This window comes from Globicephala melas, chromosome 15, assembly GCF_963455315.2.
Source record: "Globicephala melas chromosome 15, mGloMel1.2, whole genome shotgun sequence".
Lineage (NCBI taxonomy): Eukaryota > Metazoa > Chordata > Mammalia > Artiodactyla > Delphinidae > Globicephala > Globicephala melas.
The window spans coordinates 81,029,858-81,053,594 of NC_083328.1; the positions used below are offsets into that span (position 1 = coordinate 81,029,858).

The following is a 23,737-nucleotide window of genomic DNA, read 5'->3' on the forward strand; positions in this document are numbered from 1 at the left end:
CCTCTCACTGTTGTGGCCTCTCCCATAGCGGAGCGCAGGCTCAGTGGCCATGGCTCACGGGCCCAGCCGCTCCGCGGCATGTGGGATCTTCCCAGACCGGGGCACGAGCCCGTGTCCCCCGCATCGGCAGGCAGACTCTCAACCACTGCGCCTCCAGGGAAGCTCTGGTCTGACCTTTTGAACCTGGCTGGCTGCAGCCCTCTTCCCAATCTGGGGGTTTGGGGGTTTGCTTTGCCCAGGCCCTGGGCATCGGGTCAACTGACTTTTAGGTTCTGACCCCAAACCTGACCGTCCTGCTAGCTGGTTTGCTTTTCCCTCCAGGGCCCCGGGCTACCCTCCATGGGGCTGGGCTGGGTGGGGGCTGATCTTGCTCTCCCTCAGGCTCGAGGAGGGGGTCTCTGGGGTGTGGAGAGGGGGCAGTCCCGGCCCCTGGGTCGAGGCCGAGGCTGGCAGGTGAAGAGCCAGACTTGAACTGAGGCTGCGGGTTCTGCTTCCCCAGGGTCCCCGGCTGTGTCGGCCGGGCTACTTCCTCTGCCTCCCCAGGGCCGTGACTCCCGGCCCAGGAAGCGGCAGCAGCCCCGGAGGGGCCCCTTTGCCACTGGGTGCCCGCAGGGCCCTTGGCATTTGGGTTGGCTGGGCACTTGGGACCCAGCCGTCCAGGCCAGGTTCCCGCCCTCGTGGGGCTTGCATTCTCGTGGGGAAGACAGCGGCGCAGAAGATGGATGACAGGGTAGTCTGGGGTTGTAGGAAGGAAGTAAGGCCGGTGGGGGGACGTGGTCAGGGAAGGCCTCCGAGGAGGTGAGGTTTGAGCTGTGGGAAGGAGCCTGCCAGCAGCGGGAGCAGCAGGTGCAAAGGCCCTGTGCTCGGAGAAGCAGGTGCAGTCTGGGGGACGGAAAGGAGCTCTGGGAGGCCGGAGTGGGGACAGTGGGCTGGAGGTAAACTGGGGAGGTAGGCTGAGGGAGGCCCTGGGGGGTGGGGAGCAGTCAGGGTTTGGCTCTGGGCAAAGGGGAGGCCCCTGTGGGGACGTGCCTGAGTGGCATGGTCTCCCGGACTGTTTTTAAGACGACCCCTGGCCGCAGAGTAGGGGGCTGCGCAGCAGGCCTGCCAGGTCTGGGTGGCATGCAGGCTTGCTGCTGGGGGATGGGGGGGAACGGGGGCAATTGGGGGACTGGGGGTGGGGTGGACGTGGGCAGGGGAGTCCCCGAGGACAGAGCGTGCCAAGCCTGTGCCCTTTTCAGAGGCCTGCAGAGCAAGCACACGGAGGCCGGCAGCACCCTGACCTTTCTGGGGAGTAGGTGGGGCGCTGAGGAACCCGCTGGACGCCCACCCTGTTCCCCGGTGCCAGGCGCGTGAGACCTCCCCCGTTGTGGTGTGTGGGCCTGGGAAGGGGGCGCAGGGGCTGTGCTCAGATGGGGCCAGCCGGTGGTTTGGCTGGGGTTTCCTTTTCATCGAAGAGTCCAGTGGGTTCCCGTCGGGGGGCGATGTGTGTGCACCAGCTCAGTCCCTTGGTCCCTGCCTGGCCTCTTCCCAACCCTCTGCATGGGTGTCAGTGGTCGTGACAATGGTATTTGCCTTTTTCTTTGCAGTTTACAGCAGGGTCTCGACCTTACCGTGATGCTGGAGGGTTCTTCGTGGTCGGCGGGGGGGTGGGGGGGGCATCCTGTGCACTGTTGGTGGTGTCCCTGGCCTCCACCCGCTGGCTGCCACTGGCACCCCCCAACCCCCAGTGTGACACCAGGAATGTCCCAGATGCAGCTGAATGTTCCCTGGGGGCAGAGCCGCCGTGGCTGAGAAATGCTGTTCTGGTGGAGGGTCTCGGTTCTCAAGCCCTGACGTCAGCCTCTGCCAGACCCCTTTTACAGATGGGAAAACTGAGACTCACAGAAGCTCTGTAACTTCAGCGCAGAGCTGAGGGCCCCGGTCCCCTTCCTGGGGGTGGAGGGGGAGCTTCGCAGCTTCCTCCCACCTTGACTCAGCAGTGCTTAACCCAGTGGCAGAACCCACGCCAGCCGTTGTCTCCCTGGCCGTGTGACTGCTAGTGCCTCGGCCTCTCTGAGCCTTGGTTTCCCTCTCTGGGAAATAGGGTAACAGCAGCACCTATTTTATGGCTGTGAAATGCTTCATAAGTCATCTTGGGCTTTTCACAAACAGAGTGGGGAGTGGGGAGAGGGTGCTTGAGGGAAACAGGTGAACAAATGCAGACACGCAGTGTCCCCGCAGGCCAGGAAGCAAGGGAGTCCCCCTTCCTGTCACCCTGAAGCTTATTCGCCCACACCGTGTCTGAGCGTCCCCCAGCAGGGCAGCTCTGTGGTGGCCAGAGCAGAGCTTAGTCCTGACGACGCTGAGTGTCAGAAACCTGGTAAACGTGACAGCTGCCTTGGCCAGCAGCCTTGAGGCAGGTGTGGCCAGAGCCCCGGGTACTTCTGCCGTGGGGACAGCGTGTGCCTGGTCCAGGTAGTGGTTCTGCAGTGTCTGTGTATCCGAATCTCCGGGGGCCTGTCAGATGCAGGTTCCCGGCCCCCATCTGACTTGGCAGTCTGCGGGGATCCACGTTTTTAGCAAATGCTGTCTTGAAGCAGTGGTGCGCCTGCCCGTGTTGGGAGAAGTTCTGGGCTCAAAGCTTCCGTAGCTTCCCACTAAGGAATGTTCTAGGGTTCCGGGAGCCGCGTGGGGCTCACGTGGTGGGGGCATTGATGATGCCCAGGGCAGCACAGTGGGCACCGCACCAAGACGCGCTCCATCGTGTCTCCACTGGCTCCTTTTCAGAGAGACATCCGGGCAGCCGGGGCCCCTTCCCTTTCTCGGAGGGGTCTGTGCCCACCGGCTGTTGGTCAGCACCGCGTGTCCAGCCCCTCCCATGGCCCGGCCCTGGGCGAGGCACCACCTGCTCATGTGAGGTCCAGTGGGGGAGATGGGCCAGGAGCTCGGGCTCCGAGCAGCTGCCCCCTCCTCCGAGAAGCCTCCCCCGACCACTCCCAGCTCTGGCTCACGGGTTGGTGTGTTTGTTTCCTCTGGAATCCACGCGCCGAGAGGCCAGGGGCTGGGTCGTCTGCTCACGGCTGCCTCCTTGCCCAGAGCACACGCGCAGACACGTGAGAAGGCTGGTTGCAGCGTGGGAGACCAAGGCGGGATTCGAACCCAGGCCCTGCTCTGTTCAGGGCTCTTGTTCCCACCAGGGAGGCAGGAGGGGGTGGGCAGCAGAAACTCCTAATAGGGCGGAGAGGGAGAGTGGGAGCCATGGCCTGGGCGCAGGGTTCCTGGCCAAAGCTGCCTGGCTTCCTGACAAGCAGCAGTGTGTGGCCTTGGCGACCATAGGAGTGCTGCCACCCAGGAGGGCAGACGACGGGGAGGCGGGGACCCGGTGTAGGCACTCCCTGGCCGGGGGGAGCTGGGGCCCCTCCGGGACAGGCCAGGTGTGCCCAGCCTCTCACCCCCAGGGGTTTGCTGCTGGATCCATGGGGCTGTGGTGCCCGTCGCCACCCCAGCTCTTTCCTCGCTGGGTCGTTCACCCCTCGCTCAGGATTTGCCCCTTGTATTTGTGCGTTTGTTGTGGTAAGGCACGCGTAATCTCAAATCTGCTGGTCTAGGGCATGAAATATATTCACACAGTCGTGCGGCCATCACCACTGTCTGATTCAGAACTTTGTCGTCGCCCGGAAGGAGGCCCGTAGCATTCACTCCCCTCCCCTGCTTTCCGAAGCCCCTGCAGTGTAACCACTTTCTTCCTGGGTTTGCTTTTTTGGAGATGTCACGTGAAGGGAATCATTCAGTCTGTGGCCTTCTGTGTCTGGTCTCTTTTGCTCAGCATCGTGTCCTCAAGGTCCATCCACACAGTGGCGTGTGTCAGTGCGTTATTCTTTTTTATGGTGGAATGCTCCTCCTTGGCGTGGGCACGCGGCAGTCTGGAAATCCATTCATCAGTGCATGGGTGCTGGATGGGTGCTTGCTTTTCCTTTTTGGCTCTTGTGAGTAGTGCTTCTCATTCGCCTTTGTGCCTGTGAATCCATTTGCCTTTTAGAGATGCTCAGACCCACGTGCAACCCTGACACAGCCTCCTTCCAGGCCTTTTCTTTGCGTTCAGAACATTGCCCCACATAAAGTTGCCCTCAGTCAGCTCTTGGACCCATAAAAATGGCAGCTCCATGCAATTCCACCTCACCCGTCCTCAGCATGGATATAAATACACATGTGATTTTTTTTAGCATGAACATTATCACCATTCAGTATAAATATCACAGTTTTGCATAAACAGTATCTCTGTTCTGCGGCTTGGCTTTCTCTCCCGGCAGCGTGGAGGGGAGCGGCTTGGGGCTGAGCGTGGACCTCGTCCTGCTGCCACGTGGGGCGGTCTGGGGACACTGGACGCTGCTCCGTCCCTGTGGACGACACTCGGGTTTCTCTGCTTTTTCGCTGTTCCCAGGGGTGCCGCCGGGACCCACTGAGCCCCTGTGCTTATTCGGGAGGGAGGGCTGCTGGATGCCGAGGGGCCTGGCAGGGGCAGGGAGCCCAGCTTCCAGGGCCCAGCTTTCTGTCCACTTGCTCTCCCAGAGCTGCCCCAGTTTCTGCCCCTGCCAGGCCTGCGGGAGCACCGGGAGGAGACGGTTCCCTTTTTCTTTCAAAGCAGCTTCTCTTTGGAATGGAAGGGGGGCAGACCAGGGGTCCGGGGCCTGTCTCACAGGCGTGGAGGGACGCTGGGGCAGACCCCAGGTGTGTAACCACGTCAGCCCCATCCCGTGTGACTTGTGCGGGCCCGAGAGGAGGAGGAGGGGCTGATGCTGGAGGCCACGGCGTCTGCCCTGCCGAGGCCGCCGTGTGTCCACCGCTGCCGTGGGGCCCGGCGCTGGCTGCAGAGCGGGCACCTGCTGGTACTGCCTTCCCGACCCTCAGTTTCTCTGTCTGCGGCGTGTTGGGTTGCCCCTACAGTGGAGGGCTGCACGCACGGAGCCCGCGGGGGCATCCTGCAGGGAGGGACGAGTGCGGGGTGCAGCTCTCAGCTCCCAGGCTGATGCCCGGGGGGCCTTGGGCGAGGCACCTCCAAGACCAGTTTTTCTGTTGTAAAATGAGATGGTTACCTGAAGGCCAACCTGGGGGAAGTTTCAGCCAGTTCCTGCACGTGAGGCGTGGCCGCCGGCCTGCTGAGCCTTGTCCCTGAGGCTCTGGCCATCATCTTTTTTTCGCAGCACCGTCATTGCGGTTTTGCGGTTATGCTTGTACGACATCGTTGTCTTCGTTCACTCAGCAAGTGAGCCCCCGCCTGGGCCAGGGTCTGTGTTGTCAGTTCACGGGTGGCTGACGTTGTAGTCAGGGCAGACAGATGTGGTGAACGAGTAAACTGTGCAGGTGTCACTGCAGGGAGTGGCACGTGCTGGGAAGATGAGCCCAGGGAAGTGGGGGGACAGGACTGGCTTCATGGACATGTGACCTGGGTGATCACACAGGGACCTGTGCCCAGAAGGGCTTGCGCTGGATTTGATGCTGAAATTGTTCATCATTTTTAAACTCCCCACGCCTGCCCCCAAATCATGTTGTGTTGCTCCTGTGAGGGATGTGTGGTGTTTGGGGTGTAGGGTGGGATGGGGGAGGCTGCCTGGAGGGGTTCACGGAGGAGACATTTGAGTGCAGACTTGAAAAAGGGAGGTGGGAGCCCTGTGGGTCTCTGGGGAAAGTGCTGTGCAGGTTGTGGGCATGGCCAGTGCAAAGGCCCTGTGGTAGGAGCACCATTATTGTTGTAATTGCACCCATTTTACAGATGAGGAAGTAGAGATGCTGGAGGGGGGACACGGCATCACCCGGCTCTTCCGGCACCTCCACTCCACCCGAGCCAGCTGTGTTGCCCCGCTCTGTCGCCCGACCCTGACCCTGACCCTCTCTGCTTGGCCCCACAGGCTGACCCCCCACTACATCTACCCACAAGCCATCGTCCAGCCCAGCGTGGTGATCCCGGCGGCCCCAGTCCCGTCACTGTCCTCGCCCTACATTGAGTACACACCGGCCAGCCCGGCCTACGCCCAGTACCCACCGGCCACCTACGACCAGTACCCATATGCCGCCTCGCCCGCCACAGCCGCCAGCTTCGTGAGCTATGGCTACCCGGCCACCGTGCCCCAGGCCCTCTCAGCCGCGGCCCCCGCGGGCACTGCCTTCGTGCAGTACCAGCCTCAGCAGCTGCAGCCCGACAGGATGCAGTGAGGGCCGTTTCTGCCCCTGCAACTGCGGCACCATCACCACGCGCTGGGCGAGTGCCAGCTGAGCCCAGGGGTGCACACCGCACCTGTGCCTCGGGAGACCCTGCGGGACCCCGCCTGCAACCCGGGTGGCCCAGAGACCACTTCTCTTTACACCCAGGACCGTCGCGCCTTGAGGGAGGACTTTGAGAGAAAAGAGTGACCGAGAGCCATTTGAAGATCAGCCTGAATGTCGCGCACGCACTGTCCCCATCCTCCCGCACCCCTGGAGCCCATGGGCGGTCCCCCCAGCATCCTGTGGGGCCTTCTAGACCCTCCACAGACCCCAGCGGCCCTCTGGGGTGAGCAGAGACTTTGTCCCGCTCAGAGAGGCCTTGCTCCAGGGAAGCCCAGGATCGCGACGTGTGTGGACTGTTGTTGCTCTGTCTGCACAGCTGTGAACCGTGCACGGGGGGGATCACCGGCCCCCTGAATTCCCATTTTCTAAATGCTGGCCCCGGGGCGCTCCCCCTCCCCCCGGCCCCCAGACACCCAGGTGCGGCAGGGCCACCAGTGACCAGCGACGGGGCAGCTGGCCGTGATCCTTTACGTCGAAGCACTGCGACTTTTTTTTCTTATCATCATTGTTTTGCTACTAAGATGATTCAGAATTTCAGTCTATTTTTTCAGCAGAGACTCTCACCACCAAGAATCCAAAACCTGTTTTTGACTTTGAAAGACTCGCTTTTGTCGATGGCTCTACACCCGAGGAGCCAGTGATAGTATTTCTGTGATAAGGTGTCTGCTGGCCCAGGTGCCCAAGCCCCTCAGAGGGTGGGCGTCTCCAGACAGTAAGTTGTCTTAAGCTTGTCCCCCTCCCTGCGGCCATGACGGGGCTGCGGGCCGAGGGGCTGGACCGCAGCGCCCTGGCTGGCAGGGTGGAGGCTCAGAGTGCCCCCCGCGGTGTCGCCTGCTGTGTTTGTACCAGCCCAAGCAGCTGCGGGATTGAGCTGAGACACATCTGCTTGCCTTGGGGGTTCGGGGACGGGGGAGGTGACAGTTCCCACAGCCCACGATGGGGCTCCTGGAGGGGGAGGGGAGAGTGAGATGAGGGGACAGGCCCGAGGGGGTTGGGGCATGCGGGCCGCTCCTGCAGACCTACCTCAGGGAAGTGGGAGGCCTCGGGGCTGCTGCACACGGGCAGGCGCTTCCCTGCACGCCAGGGCAGAGTCAAGGCCCAGAAAGCAAAGTAGCTCAGATTCTAATAATATTTTTATTAGAATGTTCTGATTATAAAAATAAAACTTGTTTTCTTTAAAGAAAAAGTGGGTCTGTAGTTTTTCCCTCGAAGTGGGCGCCTCTGAGCCCCATAGACACCGGGCTCAGTCTCTGATGTGCTCAGAGCAGGGCCCTGGGGGCAGAGGCTGGGCGGCTCCTTGGAGAAGGCAGGGCACTGCTGGCAGAACCCGGGCAGGAGCTGCTGAGAAGGCATAGGAGCAGGTGTCCAGGCCCCCTGCCCTCAGGTTGCTGGCAGCCGGGCGCGGCGCAAGTCAGGAAGGGACGTCTGGGTGTGCGGGAGAGGGGCTCCATCCCGGGCTGGTCCCAGCCTCTCCCACCATCCAGCTGGAGCCCCGACTCAGCACTGAGGGAATCACGGGGGCCTCTTGGAGGGGGTGTGAAGGCTGGAGAGGAGGTTCATTCACTCATTGCCTCACTTTCTCCCTCATTCATTCATTCTAAGAAGTGGCGTGTGCCAGGTCACATGCAAAGCACTGGGGATAGTCATAAAACACAGTCCTGCCCACTGGGTTTATAACGTACTGGGGGCACACAGCAAGCATGCAGACTAGTGGGGGAGATGCAGCGAAGGCAGATGGGGCAATTTCATATACTGGTCAGGACGTATCACCGGGGGTGACGGAGAATGAGTGGGTTCTAGGCAGGAGGAACAGCAGGTGCAAAGGCCCTGGGACAAGGAGGCCAGTGTGGCTGGAGAGGCACAGTGAGGGGAAAGTCAGTGGGAGGTGAGCTTCGGGGTGGTGGGGATGGGGCGGCAGCAGAGACCCGGTGGACGGATGTGCTGCGAACGCAGCCTGGGGAGCGGGGTTAGCAATGCACAGACACGGCCTGGCCGGCGCAGCACAGCGTGGTCGATGCCACGGGGGAGGGGGGCTGCACAGGGGCGAGGGGCCATCGGGGGCTCCTGGTGACCTGGGGGAGTGGGGTGGGCGCTCCTGGTGGGAGGCCAGTGTGGGCAGAGCTCGGAGGTTGCGGCTTGGCCTCCTTTGGGATGGTCGCTCTCCAGACGCCAGGCTTGTCCTCCCCGCGCCACCGCCCCAATCCTGCAGAGCGGAGCTCGGCCTCCCAACGCAACATGTGCATCTGTCCCGCCTCCCACGTTCACCTACCACGCACAGCGGGTGAGCCGGGCTCCCTCCGATCACTGTGAACCCCTCCCTCACCCTCACAGCCGACTCCTGCTAAGCCTGTCTCACATCTGCCCCCCTCCTCCCCTCCTTGCCCCCTCCCCTGTTTCCAGCCCCAGTCCAGGGCCACCCCCTCTCTCCTGGACCCTTGCAGCGGCCCCTTCACGGCTTCTGCCCCATCCTTCTTCAGTCCACGCTCCACGTGCAGGTAGAGGGTCCTGTTGAACATGCAGCCAGAGGGTCACGGCTCCTCCAGCTCCCCTCTGCGGCTCCCCATCATCCTTGAGGAAAAAGCCAAAGCTGCCACTGTGGTCTGTGAGGCCCCTGCCCACACTGGGCACAGCTCACCCACCACAGGACCTTTGCACCTGCTGTTGAATCCTCCAGCTTTTACCTGCCGGCCTCCTTCAGCTCTCAACACGGAAGTGTCTTTGTCCCAGCGGCCTTCTCCGACCCCAGTCTCGGTCCAGGCAGCTGAACTGTGTCTCCCTTCATCTGCGTCCTCACCTGTCTCTGTCCCACCCCCTTTAGAACACCGATGCCAGGGGGGCAGGGGCTGTCTGCCTTGTGTCCCCCACACCTAGTGCTGTGCCAGGCACAGCAGCGAAGCTGAGGCCTGCCAGCACTCAGAACTTGATTCTGGTGGAGGACACCAGCGGGAGTTCTGGGACCATCCATCCCAGCTGGAGTGTGCTGGGCAGATCTGAGGCTGGGGCCAGGGAAAGGGGGGCGGGCAGAGGTCAGAGTTGCTGCAGGGAATGGGGCGGAGGAGACGCATGGGGAGCACAGCACCTGCACGGAGCTGGGCAGCTGGGTCTGACCCCCGAGTCCAGTGACAACTCCACATGGTCAGCCCTTGGCTGTGAAGTGAGATGGGCCACCCCGATTCGGGAGGTGGCTGGGGGTGACCGGGAGCCACCTTCTCTGTCCTAGCGTCCCTGTGGGATCTCCTTGGGCCTTTTCCGATCCCTTTGATTCTGAGATTTGCAAATTCCCCCTTTCTGTAGTCCAGACCTCCAGCCTCTGTCCAGGGAAGGGTCAGGGTTCCCGGGGTCAAGTCAGGTGGGATCCTGCCAGGCAGGGTCCCCTTTTCTTACCTGGAACCGCTGATGCCCCTCCCTGCCTGCCCCTGCCACCTGCCCATCTCCCTCCGGCTGGGTCTGAGTTTGCAAACACTGGCAAGGGGTCAGGGAGGTCAACATGGGGCTCCCAGCTCAGAGGAGACATTGCTGCAGCTGATAAGGGCCGTGGGGCCATGGAGAGAGTTGCAGGTGCTGCCAGGGTTATCGGGAGGGCCACTTGTGGCCAGCCCGTTTCCTGTCACTATCTGCCAGTGGCAGCCTCTGGGACAGACCTCGAGGACTCAAAAACATCCTCCTGGAGCCCGGGATTGAGGGCTCTGGACGGTGGCAAACCCAGGAGGGACAGAGCTTGCAGGGTCAGGGCACTGAGTGCAGAGCAGGGGCGAGCTGAGGGCGGCAGGGCCGAGGTCTGTGCCCGCGGGGGATGTGGTGACTATGATTATACATGATGATGGTGAGCACTGCTGACAGCGTCCGCGGTGCAGACTCGGCTCAGGCGCTGTGCAAGCGCTTTTCACGGACGGTTGGTTACCCACGAGGGGAACGCTCAGAGTGGCCCCCTTGCACAGATAGGGAAACTGAGACACGGGAGTGGGGCCACCACTGCCCAGGCCCCTGAGGAGTGGCGGTGGGAGGTGCTCTGCCGTGGAGCTGAAGGGTGACCCGCGGCCCTGGTCCCCCCCAGGCCAGCAGGGTGAGCTTGGCCAGGCCTTCACCTCCCTGAGCCTCGCTGGGAATGGGGCCATGACCGTCCTCTGAGGCCGGGGCTCTGTCCCTTCTCCGCTGCGTCCCCAGCAGACAGTGTAGTGAGAGTGGCCCCAGTGATTGGTTCAGGGATAGGCATATGACCCAGTGTGGGTCAGTGAGTCAGTCCTCCTGGATTTCTGCTGGCACTCCTGGGGGAAGGAAGCTGTCTTTCTGCTGGGGAAGCCAATCTGGGAGCAGATAAGCCTGGAGCTGCTGGGGTGAGGGGTAGGGTGTGTGGGGGGGTGGGGTTGAGAGGTGGGACTATTTGTGCTCATGGAGGGACTGTCTGAGAAGGAAGCCAGAACTAGGGAAAGTAGAGCTGAGGAGTGAAGATAGGGTCTTAGTGACATCTTTGGGGCCCCTTGATCCAGCTATGCCTGAGTTAGACACTGGACTTTTCCATTACAAGAGCTAATAAATTTCCTTTTTCACTTAAGCCTATTTAATTTTTTTTTTCTGTTCCTTGCAATCAAGACTCTGGATATATACAATCTCAAAGGGGCTGCATTACTTAAAAAATTAGGCTGAGTGACATACAATTAAAAAAAATCAAAATAACTGGTTTTTAGCAAGTTACAAGTTTTTTTTTTCTCATGTAAAAGAAGTCTGAAGCAGAAGGTCCAGTGTTTAAATGAGAGCTCCAGTCATCAGAATCAGGTTCCTTCTAACTTCCCATGGCACTATTTTAGTGCATGGTTTACTTTCTCAAGACCATCTCATAGAACAAGATGGCTGCCAGAACTCCAGCCATCGCGTCTGAGTTCCAGGTAGCAGAAGGAAGCAGGAGGAAAGTGAAGGAATACCTCAAGCTGGGAATTTCCAAGGAGACTTCTCAGAAATTGCGTATTCCTCTTCCATTTCACTGGCCAGAACTTAGGCACATGGCCACACCTAACTGTTGGTGGGGGGGTAATGCAGGGGTTTAGCTGAGCATATAGCTGGAGTATAGAAAGACTTTGGTTACTAAGGAGGAAGGTGGGAATGTCCATCATGCAGTTTCTGTCTCAGACTCTCGCAGCACTTAGCTGTGAGTGCAGGATACTAATGTCTCATTCAAAGGGGCTTTGTGGAGACTGTTACTGACTCAGTCTCTCTTTCGACCTTCACACCAGCGAGGTGAGCTGGGTCTGTCATCATTATGCCCATTTCCCACATGGAGAAATGGGGGCTCAGAGTGCTCACAGAATTTGCCTGAGGTCACCTGGCTCCCCAGGGGCAGTTCTGAGATGGCAGCTGAAGCTTCTCCCTCATGGTGTGTTCAGGTCTGGTGAACAGTCATCACGGGGCATGTCACCCTTGCGCAGGCAGGACTTGCAGCCTGAGGTGCTTTCACATTTAGGGTCCTCGAGTGGGGTGCTGGGTCTGCTGCTGCCAGGGGAGAACCGCGTGATGTTTTCCGGTGTACTGGCTCTTCTCCTCCTGGTCAGAACCCTCCCACAAGGAGTGGGCTAATAGTCCCATTTTACAGAGGGAAAGACTGGGGCTCAGAGGGGCTACGTGGCTGAACGTAGCTGGTCCAGGCTTGGGTTTGTCTGTCTGACTCCAAAGCCTGTGTTGTTGGCTCTGTGGCCTCCGGGAGCTTGAAGTGGAACATCTTGGCCTGGGCTCCCGCCCCTCCCCTCCGCCCTGCACGCCGCCTCCAGGCAAGCAGACCCCATCGGGCCAACATGGTGCAGTGCCAAGGGCCGGATGTTTGGGCACCTCTGGCTCTGTCTCTGGGCAATAACTGGGTCGTGGTTACATCACCTGCACATGGGGTAATCCCCACAGTCGCCCTCCCTGGGCCACCACTGGGATGAAAGGGGGTGACTTAGGCAAAGTGCTCAGTGATAGCCCCCTGTGGGGTGGGCGCCCAGCTCCTGGAGCCCCCAACCCCCATGCCAGTGGGAAAGCTGAGCAAGCAGTGGAGGGTGGAGGTGAGAAAACCACCCTAATTCCTGCGAAAGCCGCCGGCTGCCTCTCAGAGTCCCGCCTGTGGATGAAGGACCCCATGTTTCCAGTCAAATGAGGCAGCTCCCACCTTGTGTTACCCTCAGCTCTGGAACTAAGGCTGTCCTCAGAGTCCCAGAACTCATGAAAACTGACATTCATTAAATACTTCCTATGTCTGTTCTTTCTCTGAACCCTCCCAGCAACCCGTGGGAGGTTGACTGTGCCCAGCTCACAGATGGGAAAACCAAGGCTGGGGAGATTCAGCTGCTTGCCCAAGGCTAGAGAGCTGGTGTGGCTGAGCCAGGATTTGTACACAAGAATCCTGAATCAGGAGGGCACATGCTGCCCTTCCCAGAGGGCTGGGCTCTGGCCTCCCCATCCCCGCCCCATTCTCCTCTCCTTTGTCACCGCCCCCCCCCAGCATGTCCCTGCCCTGACTGCTGAGTCACACTTGTGCTTGTCCCCAGAGATGTAAACTCTGAACCAGACTCCCCCTAGGTTTGGGGACCATCCAGATACAGCGAGAGTAGCAGGGGTAGCTGTCCAGCGTGCCCTGGGGCTGGGTGTCTGCACAGGGCATGGTGTGGGGTGGGCACCTGGCCCTCCAGATACCTCCTGGGCCTCCTGCTGGGGCTGATAAGTGCACGGCCTTGCTTATCAGCCCTGTCTGCTCACCCCAAGCCTTGTGTACACATCGGGGTGCCCAGCAGCCTGGAGATCAAGGATGGGGCAACCCCACCCCCTGAAGCCCAGCCCACCAGACAGCTGAACTTGGTGCACTAAAGGCAACCCAAGAGTTCCTGGTGCCTCCTGCTGGCTTCTTGGCCCCGTGATAGGGATATTTTTAGAGAAATTAAAGTCTTTTTAAAAATAAATTATAACATTAGAACTGTTGGGGAAAAATTCCAAAATAAAGGAAATTTATTAAAATAATCTACACATGTGTATAAAAACGGGAGGAAGGAAATAGACGAGATGTTAATGGTACTAGGACTACAGGAGAGCTTTACTTTTTTCTTAACACGGTTCTGTACGATTTACAACTGAGCAAGAAAAGTTGGAGAATGAAGTTTGGCACTTGGTTGACGTTACATCTGTGTCACGTACCCCGAATACTAACAGGGTGGGGTGCCCGCTGGCTTGCCTGTGTTGCTCTTCTGCATGTCTCTGATGAGCCAGAGCTGGGTGGGGTCCACAGCTGTCCTTGCCTCCACCCGCCTCTTGCCTATGGGGACCCACTCGATCTTCTAAAAAGGTAACTCAGAGCGTGCTGTTCCCTGGCATAGGAGCCCCTGTGGCTCCCCACTGGCCTGGAAGAAAACCTCAGTTCCTTGCCATGGCTCAACTGGCCCAGCCACCTCTCACATGCCTTTCTCAAGAGCCACTCTCCCGCCAGGTGTCCTGTGCCAGGTCCTTTCTGTCCCTCAGCCTGGGTCCAAAAGTCACCAAGTCTCAGCTCAGATGTCATCCCCGCTCCCCACCTGCTAGATGCCTTCCCAGACCTTCTTGTCGAAGCTCTGGCCTCTACCCTGCCCCCGATCCGTGTTCTCTCTGATTTTTCTTTTGGGGCAGTGGTCTCTCTTTCTGTCGCCATCATCTGGGACAAGAGCCTGGACCTGGCCTCAGAGCGTCATTGGAATGAGGCTGGGCGGCCTCTTGCTCCCCCCTCTTCCTACTTGGGGCTGACCGGGTCCTCTGGGCTGCGTTCTCCCGACAACCCCACTCCTGCCTGACCCGAGGCCTCCCACCATCCCCGCCCACCAGTGCTCAGCACGCCCGGGACTGCCCACCCCTGTGCGGTGTGGACCTGGGCTCTGTCCCATTGGCGTACACGAGCTCTCCTGACCCAGGGAGAGGCGAGCATCGCAGGAGTCTGCTTGGCTCCCTTGGGCCCAGGATGAGGGAAGGACTTGTGAAAAAGGCCATAATCCGGAGTCTGGAGCTGTGGTTTCATGAGTCTCCAAGGTCACAGGGGGTGTGGGACTGCCGTGTTCCTCCTCGTGGGGAAGGAAGGACAGAGAATCCTGCACTTCCTGAGCACCTAGCTTCTGCCAGGCCCTGTGCCCGCCACTCAGCTGTGTCAGCTCCCAGCAACCCTGTGCAAGATGCATGTACACTGTCCCCATTTTGCAGATGCAGAAACTGAGGCTCAAAGTAGTTAGGGAGCTGGCAGAGCTGGGGCCCAAACCCCAGAGGGTCTGACACCAAAGCCCGCCCCCCCAGCCTGCTGCCGGCTTCTCCTCTGGAGGGAATGGCAACATGAAATACGGTGCAGCCGTGAAGAAGTACATTTATGACATGGAGAGATGTTCACGGAGCACTGTGGAAAGGAGAGAGCAACACTGGCAACACTGGGCCCACAGTCCCGCATAGCAATGATTAAACACGTGCTTTCCCCCTTTTCCACAGTCCCCACCAGTCCTTATTGTGCCTCTCACCAAGCTCTGGTGGGCATTTTAGTTTGCCAGCTAGGAGCCATGGGAGAGAGACAAGGGCGGGGAGAAAGCAGGGGCCACATCAGATACACATATGTATCTGATGACATCCACCTCGATGTCTAACTAGAGGACATTCATGTGGTTAAGCCTTGATGGATGGATGGAGGGAGGGAGGGATGAATGAATGAATGGAAGAAAGTATGGACAGAGAGAGAGAGTGAGAGAAGGAGGGATGGAGAGAGAGAAGGAAGGAAGGACTGATGGATGGAGGGCTGGGTGGAGGGGTAGAGAGATGGAGAGACATGGATGAAGGGATGGATGGATGGAGTGACGGATGAAGGGTGGATGGAAGGATGAATGGTAGGTTAGATAGACTGCTACCCCCCATCCCCACTCCAGCAAAGTCAGCACAAGGGTCCAGTGCAAGGGTTTGGAATCAGACAGGCTTGAGTTTGAATTTGAGTTTCTTTCCTTACAAGCTGTGTGACCCTGGGTGAGTCACTCACCCTCTCTGATCCTCAGTTTTCTCATCAGTGCCTCCTAGGACACCAGTGGAAAAAGCAGTGAGGGCCAGGTTTCAGGGAGGAGCTCGAGGAGTGCCAGCCCTTTGTTACAGTCAGTGCTTCTGTCCTGCTCGGTCCTGAGAAAACGGGTCAGTTCCTGGGGAGATTTGGCATTTCCCCCTCCAGTTCTGAGGATCTTGGGATCTCGCTGGATTGCTGCCAATGCTGATAGCACCCTTCGCTCACTGGCTCTAACCTCAGCTGGACGGATATAACCCACCCAATACACAAACAGTCTGCTGTGAACAGGGGGAGGGTCCTTGCAGCACCCCCCCCGACCCTGACCCCAGTCCTGGCTGCACCGCAGAACCTGCCTCCACAGGGCTTCCCAAAACAATACTGCATGGGCCCCACCGGGACCAGCTGAAGCCCAGTCTCTGGGAGGAGGGCCTGGGCATGGGTATTTTTTAAAGAGCATCTAGATGGTTCTAAAGTGAAGCTTGGCCTAAGAACCACTGTGTTTAGTACCTTTCAATTTTTTATATGTTTCCCCCTGTCCGTTTTTCCTTTGTTTTTGTCTCTCGTTTCTTCAGAGGTCAAAAAGGACTCTGCCTTCCGTAGCTGGAGAAAGAATTCAAATTTGTTTCCTTTTTAGGGTTTTGATAGTTCACTTTAAAAAATATTTTTTTGTGAATCCCCTTGGAGTACAGCTGGTTAGAGCGGGAGAGACGGGAGCCCATCTCTTTCCTTCATGTGGCTCTAAGACCCTCCATGAGTATAGCGTGGGCTTTTATTATAACTTAGACTGGTTTGAAAGGACAACGCTAAATGCAATCAAAGCCAAACAGTGAGATGCCAGTTCACAGCCCCTAGGATGGCTAGAAGGAAAGGCCAGGAAAGAGCCCATGTTGGGGGGGTGGGAGGGGTTGGAACTCTCACCCTGTGGCGGGAATGTGAACGGAGGACAGGCTGGCAGTTTTCAAATGATTCAATGTGGAGTTACCATATGACCCAGACATTGCCCGCCTGGGTATATACCAAGACAAAGAAAGACATACGCCCACGCAAAACCTTGTCCATGGATGTTCTAGCAGCCCTAGTCACAGTAGCCCCAAAGTGGAAACCACCTCAGTGTCCACCATTGAAAAATGGATAAACAAAGTATGGTATCCCATCCAAAGAATATTACTTGGTCATAAAGGGAACCGATGAAAAGGGAATGAAATTCTTTTTTTTTTAATTAATTTTTATTGGAGAATGTTTGATTTACAATGTTGTGGTAGTTTCAGGTGTACAGCGAAGTGAATCAGTTATACGTATACATCTATCTATTCTTTTTTTTAGATTCTATTCCCATATAGGTCATTACACGGTACTGAGTAGAGCTCCCTATGCTATCCAGTGAGTTCTTATTACCTATTTTATATCTAGTAGGGTGTACATGTCAATCCCATCTCCCAGTTTATTCCTCCCCCGCTTTCCCCCTTGGTAACCACAAGTTTGTTTTCTACATATGAAATTCGGATACATGCTACAACTCAGGTGAACCTTGAAAACAGGATGACAACTGGCAGAAGACAGTCACAGAAGACCGCATCTTGTATGACTCCATTCATATGAAATGTCTAGGATGGGCAAATCCATAGAGATAGAAAGTACGTCCGTGCTTGCAGGGGCTGGGGGGCGGGGGTGGCCTGTCCCATACCAGGCACACCTCACCAGGCAGGTCTTAGGAAACCAGCAAGGCAGTGGCTCTGAAACAATGAGAAAAGACAATGAAAGCATATTCCAAAAGAGCAATGGACGTCACCGCGGGAAAAGGCAGAACTCTGGGCCCTCCCCACACTTCTTTATCGTTGAATATCACTTCTATTTTGAATGATGCATGCGATGGGCACCCAGTCCTTCTTGATGTTTGTACCCAGGGTATCGGCTTGGCTGGAGCCGTGGGGCAAAGGCTGCGACCAGGGCCAGGCCCAGCCCAAGTAGGGAGTCGTCCCTGTGCTGGGCTGTGTCTCTAGGACACAAGGGGAGGGGAGGTTCTGGGCTTAACCAATCTGGGGAGGAGACCCAGACCTCTCTGAGGCCTGCACCCCCACTCGCCTGACCCTGGGCCTCCACCTCTATGGTCTGAGGGTGGACGGGGGGGCATCAGGTATAACCTGGGGGGCAGGGGCTCTGATGAAAGGGGCATTCATGGACTTCAGGGCGGGCTGAGGGGTGCTGTCTGGCGAATGGATTTTACTTTCTACTCTATACGTATCTTTGTTTGAATGTGGTACCACATTCATGTATTGCTTCTGTGATTATAAAAAACAAGAAGAGTGAAAAGAAGTACAATCTCAGAGTAAAACACTGGATGGCTACAGAGTTCAGTAACGTACAAAGGAATATTCCCTCCAATCCCAGATAACATTTGTGTTTGTTTCTCCAGATTTCTCTGTAGCAAGGCAGTGACAGTCATAAATATTTTTAAATGAGACCTCCCTATTTTTCAATGTGCTTGTCCACTGACCTTGGTAGCTCACAGCCCCCTTGTCGTTTCTGCCTTCCGTGAACTCTGCTAACTTGCATTAGCGCCTGCCGTGCACAGACTCTCTTCTAGGCCCTGCGGAGACAGCAGGGAATAACGCAGACAAATCCCCGCCCTCACAGGGCTTTCAGTTTACTGGGAGAAGCGGGCAATAGACAAGGAAACAGGTAACTAAGATCGTTACGGAATCAGCAGGAGCTGGGGAGGAAATTAGCTGGTGATCACAGGACCTTTGCACGAGCTGTTCCTGCTGCCTGTGCCCTTCCCGCAGATGTTCACGCAGTGCCCATCCTTGGCCGACTCCTTGCCATCTTCCCACTCTGCACTCTGCTTGCCTGCCTCCTCTGGAGAACTTATCAGGGTTGGTACTTCTCAGTGCATTTTATTTGCTCATTTAATATCTGTCTCCCATCCTGGACTGTAAGCTGGGAGGGGCAGGAGCAGGCCAGAGACATCCATGCTGGTACGCAGCCTCTGCGCCCAACGCCGGGCACGTAGAAGGGGGCTTCTAATACGTGCTGGCCATGTGAATGCTAAATAAATTAAATGATCTTCTGAGTTGAGGAGAGGCCATCTGAGGCAGTGGGGAGTGCATCTTCAGGAGAGGATGCATGGGGGCGTGGGTACCCTGCCTGTGGGCTCTGGACCCAGCCAGGACCTGACCTGGGAAGGGCCAGCAGAGTCCAGGCCCGGGGAAAGGAGGGATCGCCTGGTCTGGGTGTGAAGGATTAGCAGAAGTGAGCAGCCGTACACCTCCCTCCCCACCCAAGTCTTCTGGGAAGGATCAGGGATGCCCGCGGGAGTGTGGGAGGTGGACGCCTCCCGTGGGCTCCTCTGGGGATAGGCTCGGTCTCTTCTGAGGGCTGCATGATTCAGTTTTGACCATATTTGCCTCAGAGCCAAGTGGCCACCCCACGGGGCCATGGTATAAATATCGGTTTGTTTACTCTGTGTCCCAGTTGAGCATGGTTCTGAGGAACGCAAGGCTTCCCTGTTGTTTAGCCTGTGAGTTTGGAAACCGGGCCCTGGGGGTGGGAGTTGTCCAGAGGTTCTGAGTCACATTCGCTGGGGCGGCTTGGGGTTCCTCGGCCCAGGCCACCCTGCGTGGTGCTCATCTCCAGAAAGTAAAACAGGCAAATTCTCTGTGCGAGCTCAAGCCCCCTTGTGTGGCGGCTTCTGTGGCGCTCTGCCCTCTAACTGTGCCCGAGTGTCCCCCTGGGAACCAGCCGTTCCCTACATCTGTCCCCGAGGCTCAGGTGGCTCCACCCCTGACCCCGTTGAGATGGGCATGTGACCCAGACCTGGCCAGAAAGAATGTCGCATGCCACTGGCCTCAGTGACTGACTCGGGGGTAGGCACATGGTCCAGCTACAGGCAATGAGAGTCAGCGAGACTTATGATGGGACAGCTGGGAGAGGCAGGCCCCCTTGCCTGTGGATTTAACCTGGGGGATGGGAGCCTGGAGCTGCCAGGGTGACCCATGGAGCCTGAGCATGAACCAGCTTAGGAGGCAGCAGAGAAATTAAATCCCGAGGACAGTGTTTAAACTGCTGGATCCAGCCATTCCTGAAGTCAGGCTGAGAGAGCCTGTCAATTCTCTTTTTTCATTAAACCAGTGTATTCGTTTTCTATCAAATCGTCACAAACTTAGTGGCTTAAGACAACACATAATAGATGATTATGTCCTACTTTTGTGGGTCAGAACTCCAGATACAGCATGACCCAGCTTGGCCTTCAGCTTGGGGTGGCAGAAGTCAGGGTGCCTGCAGAGCTGTGATCCTTACTGGGGGCTCTGGGGAAGAATCCTCTTCCAGCCTCATTCAGTTTGCTGGCTGAATTCAGTTCCTTGTGGCTGTGTGACTGTGGTCCTCATTTCCTGCTAGCTGACAGCAGGGGTAGGTCTTTTCTTCTAGAGGCTGCCCACATCCTTCTCGTGTTTTCCCCATGGCTCCCTTCAGCCACGGTGGGTCAAGTCCCTCCTAGTGTTCAAATCTCTCCAACTTCCTCTTCTGCTGCTCCTCTCTGCCTCCTGCTAGAGAAAGTTCTCTGCTTTTAATGACTTATGTGATTAGATTGACCCCACCTGGATAACCCAGGATATGCTCCCTCTTTTTTTTTTTTTTACGTTTGGCTGCATTGGGTCTTCGTTGCCGGGCGTAGGTTTTTCTCTAGTTGCGGTGAGCGGGGGTTACTCTTCTTTGCGGTGCGCGGGCTTCTCATTGTGGTGGCTTCCCTTGTTGCAGAGCACAGGCTCTAGGCGCACAGGCTCAGTAGTTGTGGCGCACGGGCTTAGTTGCTCCGCGGCATGTGGGATCTTCCCAGACCAGGGCTCGAACCTGTGTCGCCTGCATTGGCAGGTGGATTCTTAACCACTGTGCCACCAGGGAAGCCCTACTCTCCCTCTTTTAAGATCTATAACCTTAATCACACCTGCAAAGTCCCTTTTGCCATGTAACAATATATTCAAACTTCATATAGTCACAATTTCCCGGGATTAGGACACAAATGTCTTGGAGGGAGGGGCGTTATCCCACCCACCACAGCAGCCTGACTTGGGCTTTCTGTCATTTGCAAAGAAAAGAATCCTGAATGATTCACCCTCCTTCTGGAGAACGGTTAGCTGGACATGACTGGATTATGCAGCTGAATTTCTGACTTCAGGAATGGCTGGATCCAGCAGCTCAAGCACTGTATAAGGATCCAAGTTCTCTTTATTTCTCAGCCTATGTTGGTTTCATGCTCAGAGTCCATGGCCCCTGGCCCCCAACCTCTGGGTTATTCCATTGGAAAGAAAATGTGTCTCCTTCCCGCTGGTCCCTAACCTTAGCCAAGCCCGTCACAAAATCAACCTCCTTTATCTTGAAGGGCAGTCTAAGTTTCTGCTCTAAAATCCCCCACGTCGGTTAGATTCTGGCTCTCCCTTTGACTAGCCTCAGAACCACTGAATGTTTTCCCCCAAGTGACAGCACATTGTGCCCCAAACATTCTTATTTTGTTCCTTCTACAAATGTCCAAGCTTATTCTCTCTGCTAGGCACTGGAGGTGCAACAGTAAAAAAAAAAAAAAGTGGGTGTGGCTACTGCCCTGACAAGGGCATAAGCAAAAAAAAAAAAAAAAAAAAAAAAAAAAAAAAAAAATCACTGCCTCACAAATTTGTGAAGGAAACAAGCAGGTGAGGTAATGGAGAAGAACCGGGAGAGTCCAGGTGAGAGGCGGGTCCAGCAAAAGTCACTGGAGGGCTTCCCTGTTGGCACAGTGGTTAAGAATCTGCCTGCCACTGCAAGGGACATGGGTTCGAGCCCTGGCCCGGGAAGATCCCACATGCTGCAGAGCAACTAAGCCCGTGCGCCACAACTACTGAGCCTGAGCTCTAGAGCCTGCAAGCCACAACTACTGAGCCCATGTGCCACAACTACTGAAGCCTGCACGCCTAGAGCCCGTGCTCTGCAACAAGAAAAGCCACCACAATGAGAAGCCCGCGCACTGCAACGAAGACCCAACACAGCCAAAAATAAATAAATAAATACATTTATAAAAAAAAAAAAGTCACTGGAGAGAAGTCATGGAAGGGGGCAAGACGGCAGAGCGTTCCAGAGACGGTCACAGCCTGTGCAAACGTCCTGAGGTCGGGTGCGCTGGGCCAGGTTGAGGAACTGCGGGGAGGCCAGGAGGGCAAGAGTGTGGTCGGGGGAAGGCGGTTGAGGCTGGCAGAGTGTAGCGGGAACTGGGTGGGGATGAAATGCATTAACCTACCCCCAAGTCCTATAAAACAGAAACTGGCTTGGCTTTGGACTAGCAGCTTCCGGGGGGGGTGGGAGCACCCCGTGACATCTTCCTCCCCTCCCCGGGGCACCCCTCCCCTCCCCCAGCACCTCCGCCTGTGCAGTGACGGAGCCAGAGACCATCGCCAGCACAGACTTCCGCCCCTGCTTCCGCCGGCCTCTCAGAATAGCGTTTGGCACCTCACTGAGGTTTCCACCTGCCGCCCTGGCCCTGCAGGCTGTCTCCACCCGCCCTTCCTCTAAGAGGAGGGGAAGCACTATTGTTCCTCGGGTGGTTGACTTAGTGAGAAAGGGGAACAGACAGGTCCAGCCCCAGGGGGTGTGCCCAGCATCCCCACCCCCTTTGCCCCCTGCCTGGTAGTTTCTCCCACCTCCAGATGCCAGTAGTCACGTTCCTGCTCCTAAGAGCGGTGGCATTTTTATTCAGGATAATTGCACAGCTTCCATTCACCAGTGTATCGACTGGGAATTGTGGGGCGAGGGGGGCGGTTTGTGGGATGGGAAAGTCCCTCCCATCCCCCACCCGGTTCTCTTCCCTCCAGGCATCCAGGGCCTCCAGTTTCAACACATTGTATTTTATGCTTCTGTGTGTCTGTTTCCAAGTCAGCACGCGCCATCCGCTCTGTGAGGCGCTTGTTCCTTTCCCTTAAATACATCTTGAAGATTCCCCGCTGAGCCCACACTGAGCTTGCTATCGCCTGGTTGTCGGCTGCCTAGTATTCCACGTGTGAGTGGGCGTGCTCTACTGCCCGCCCCCTGGGATGGAGGTGGAAGTCGCTTCCAGCCTTTTGCTCATTCAGGCAGAGGTAGAACGAATCACCTTGAGCAGAGTGGCTGGTGCACCTGCCGTTGTCCGGTGCGTGCACACCTGCTGTGTGCCGGGATTTCACCTGCAGGCTCCTTCTCAGCCCTCACACGGCATTGCCGGGAGGTCACACCAGAGGAGGTAACTATTCAGGGCCACGCTTTTAAAGTTCATGTCCCAAACTCAGTGGCCTGGCTAGAACTTGACCCCTGAAATGGGGTCACTGTTCTTTCTGGGGCATCTGAAGAGGGATCACATATGCCCCAAACCAAGCTTGGAGATCATCGTGGGGTCTTCCTGTTTTTCTTTTCCTGCTTTGTCCTCACCATGCCTGCTGCCCCCTCGTCCCTGGAAAAGGCTGCCCGGTGCCAGGCCCGGGTCCCTGCCTTGCAGGTGCCTGCAGAGCTCCGCCCTGTGAGCCGACCTAGTGCCCTGGGGTGGGGGCTTCATTACAACTCCACCAGCACCAACCCCCTCCTTCCAAAGAAATAAATACATTCTGTCTCCTTATTGTACTTATTGAACAACTACCAGATACAAAGTCCTAGTGAGGAAGACAAAAAATTCGTAAGTCATCATTGGAATAATTATTTAATTTCAGTCTGATAAATACTACAGTGAAGTGCCAAGCCCTCCCAGGTGTTCCTCTGCCTCAGGGCCTTTGCACATGCTCTTCCCTTTGCCTGGACCACTCATCTTCCAGGTATCCACACGGCTCAATTCTTACCTTGTTGCATTCAAACTCATAGCCCCCTACTCACCGTGCTCCCTCTCTCTTGCCTGTTCATTTTTCTCTGTAGCTCTTATCACGCCTCAAACCTACGTTTACTTTATGTATCACTTATTATTGCTTATTCATCTGTCTATTACCTGTACCCCTGGTGGACTGTCAGTCCATAACGGCAGGCATTCTTGTTTGCCTTGTTCACTGCTCTATCCGAGGTGCCTAGAAAAGTGCCTGATACACAGTAGCTTCTCAGTAAATATTTGTTGAATGAATGAATGACCTAACAGGGGATGTGACCTACTTAACTCTTCGGGGACCAGGAAGGACGGTGTCAGGGGATGTTTTCCTACCACTGGGGACAGACCCAGGTTTCATGGGGCCTGAAGTTTATACAATTTGGGGCACTGTCTTTAAGAAAAAGAGTATATAGTTACATGTACAGAGTAAGGGCCAGAGATTGAAAAAAAGACTGGCATTGACGAAGGGAAAGACATTCCAGGCAGAGGGAGCAGCCTGTGAAAAAGCCAAGTGTGGCCAAGAGCCAGGGAAGGAGGGAAGGTGTGTGTGGCCACAGCATTGCCAGGGACCCCTGAGGGGC

General features: G+C 56.7%; 1 protein-coding gene across 3 annotated transcripts in view; it reads left to right on the top strand.

The window, feature by feature from the left end:
* The window catches only part of RBM38 (RNA binding motif protein 38), a 36,629-nt gene that overhangs the window by 7,977 nt on the left and 4,915 nt on the right, over window positions 1-23,737 (top strand). Inside the window, exon 4 of one of the 3 annotated variants that reach the window (XM_060285041.1) lies at window positions 5,886-7,235. The exons of 1 other annotated variant lie outside the window; for it this stretch is intronic. In XM_060285041.1, coding sequence (XP_060141024.1) covers window positions 5,886-6,189 — 304 coding nt within the window. In that variant the 3' untranslated portion in view covers window positions 6,190-7,235. Of the gene's footprint in view, window positions 1-5,885; window positions 7,236-23,737 lie in introns of those variants that run through there. One more of the 3 variants, XM_060285043.1, reaches the window with a different exon arrangement.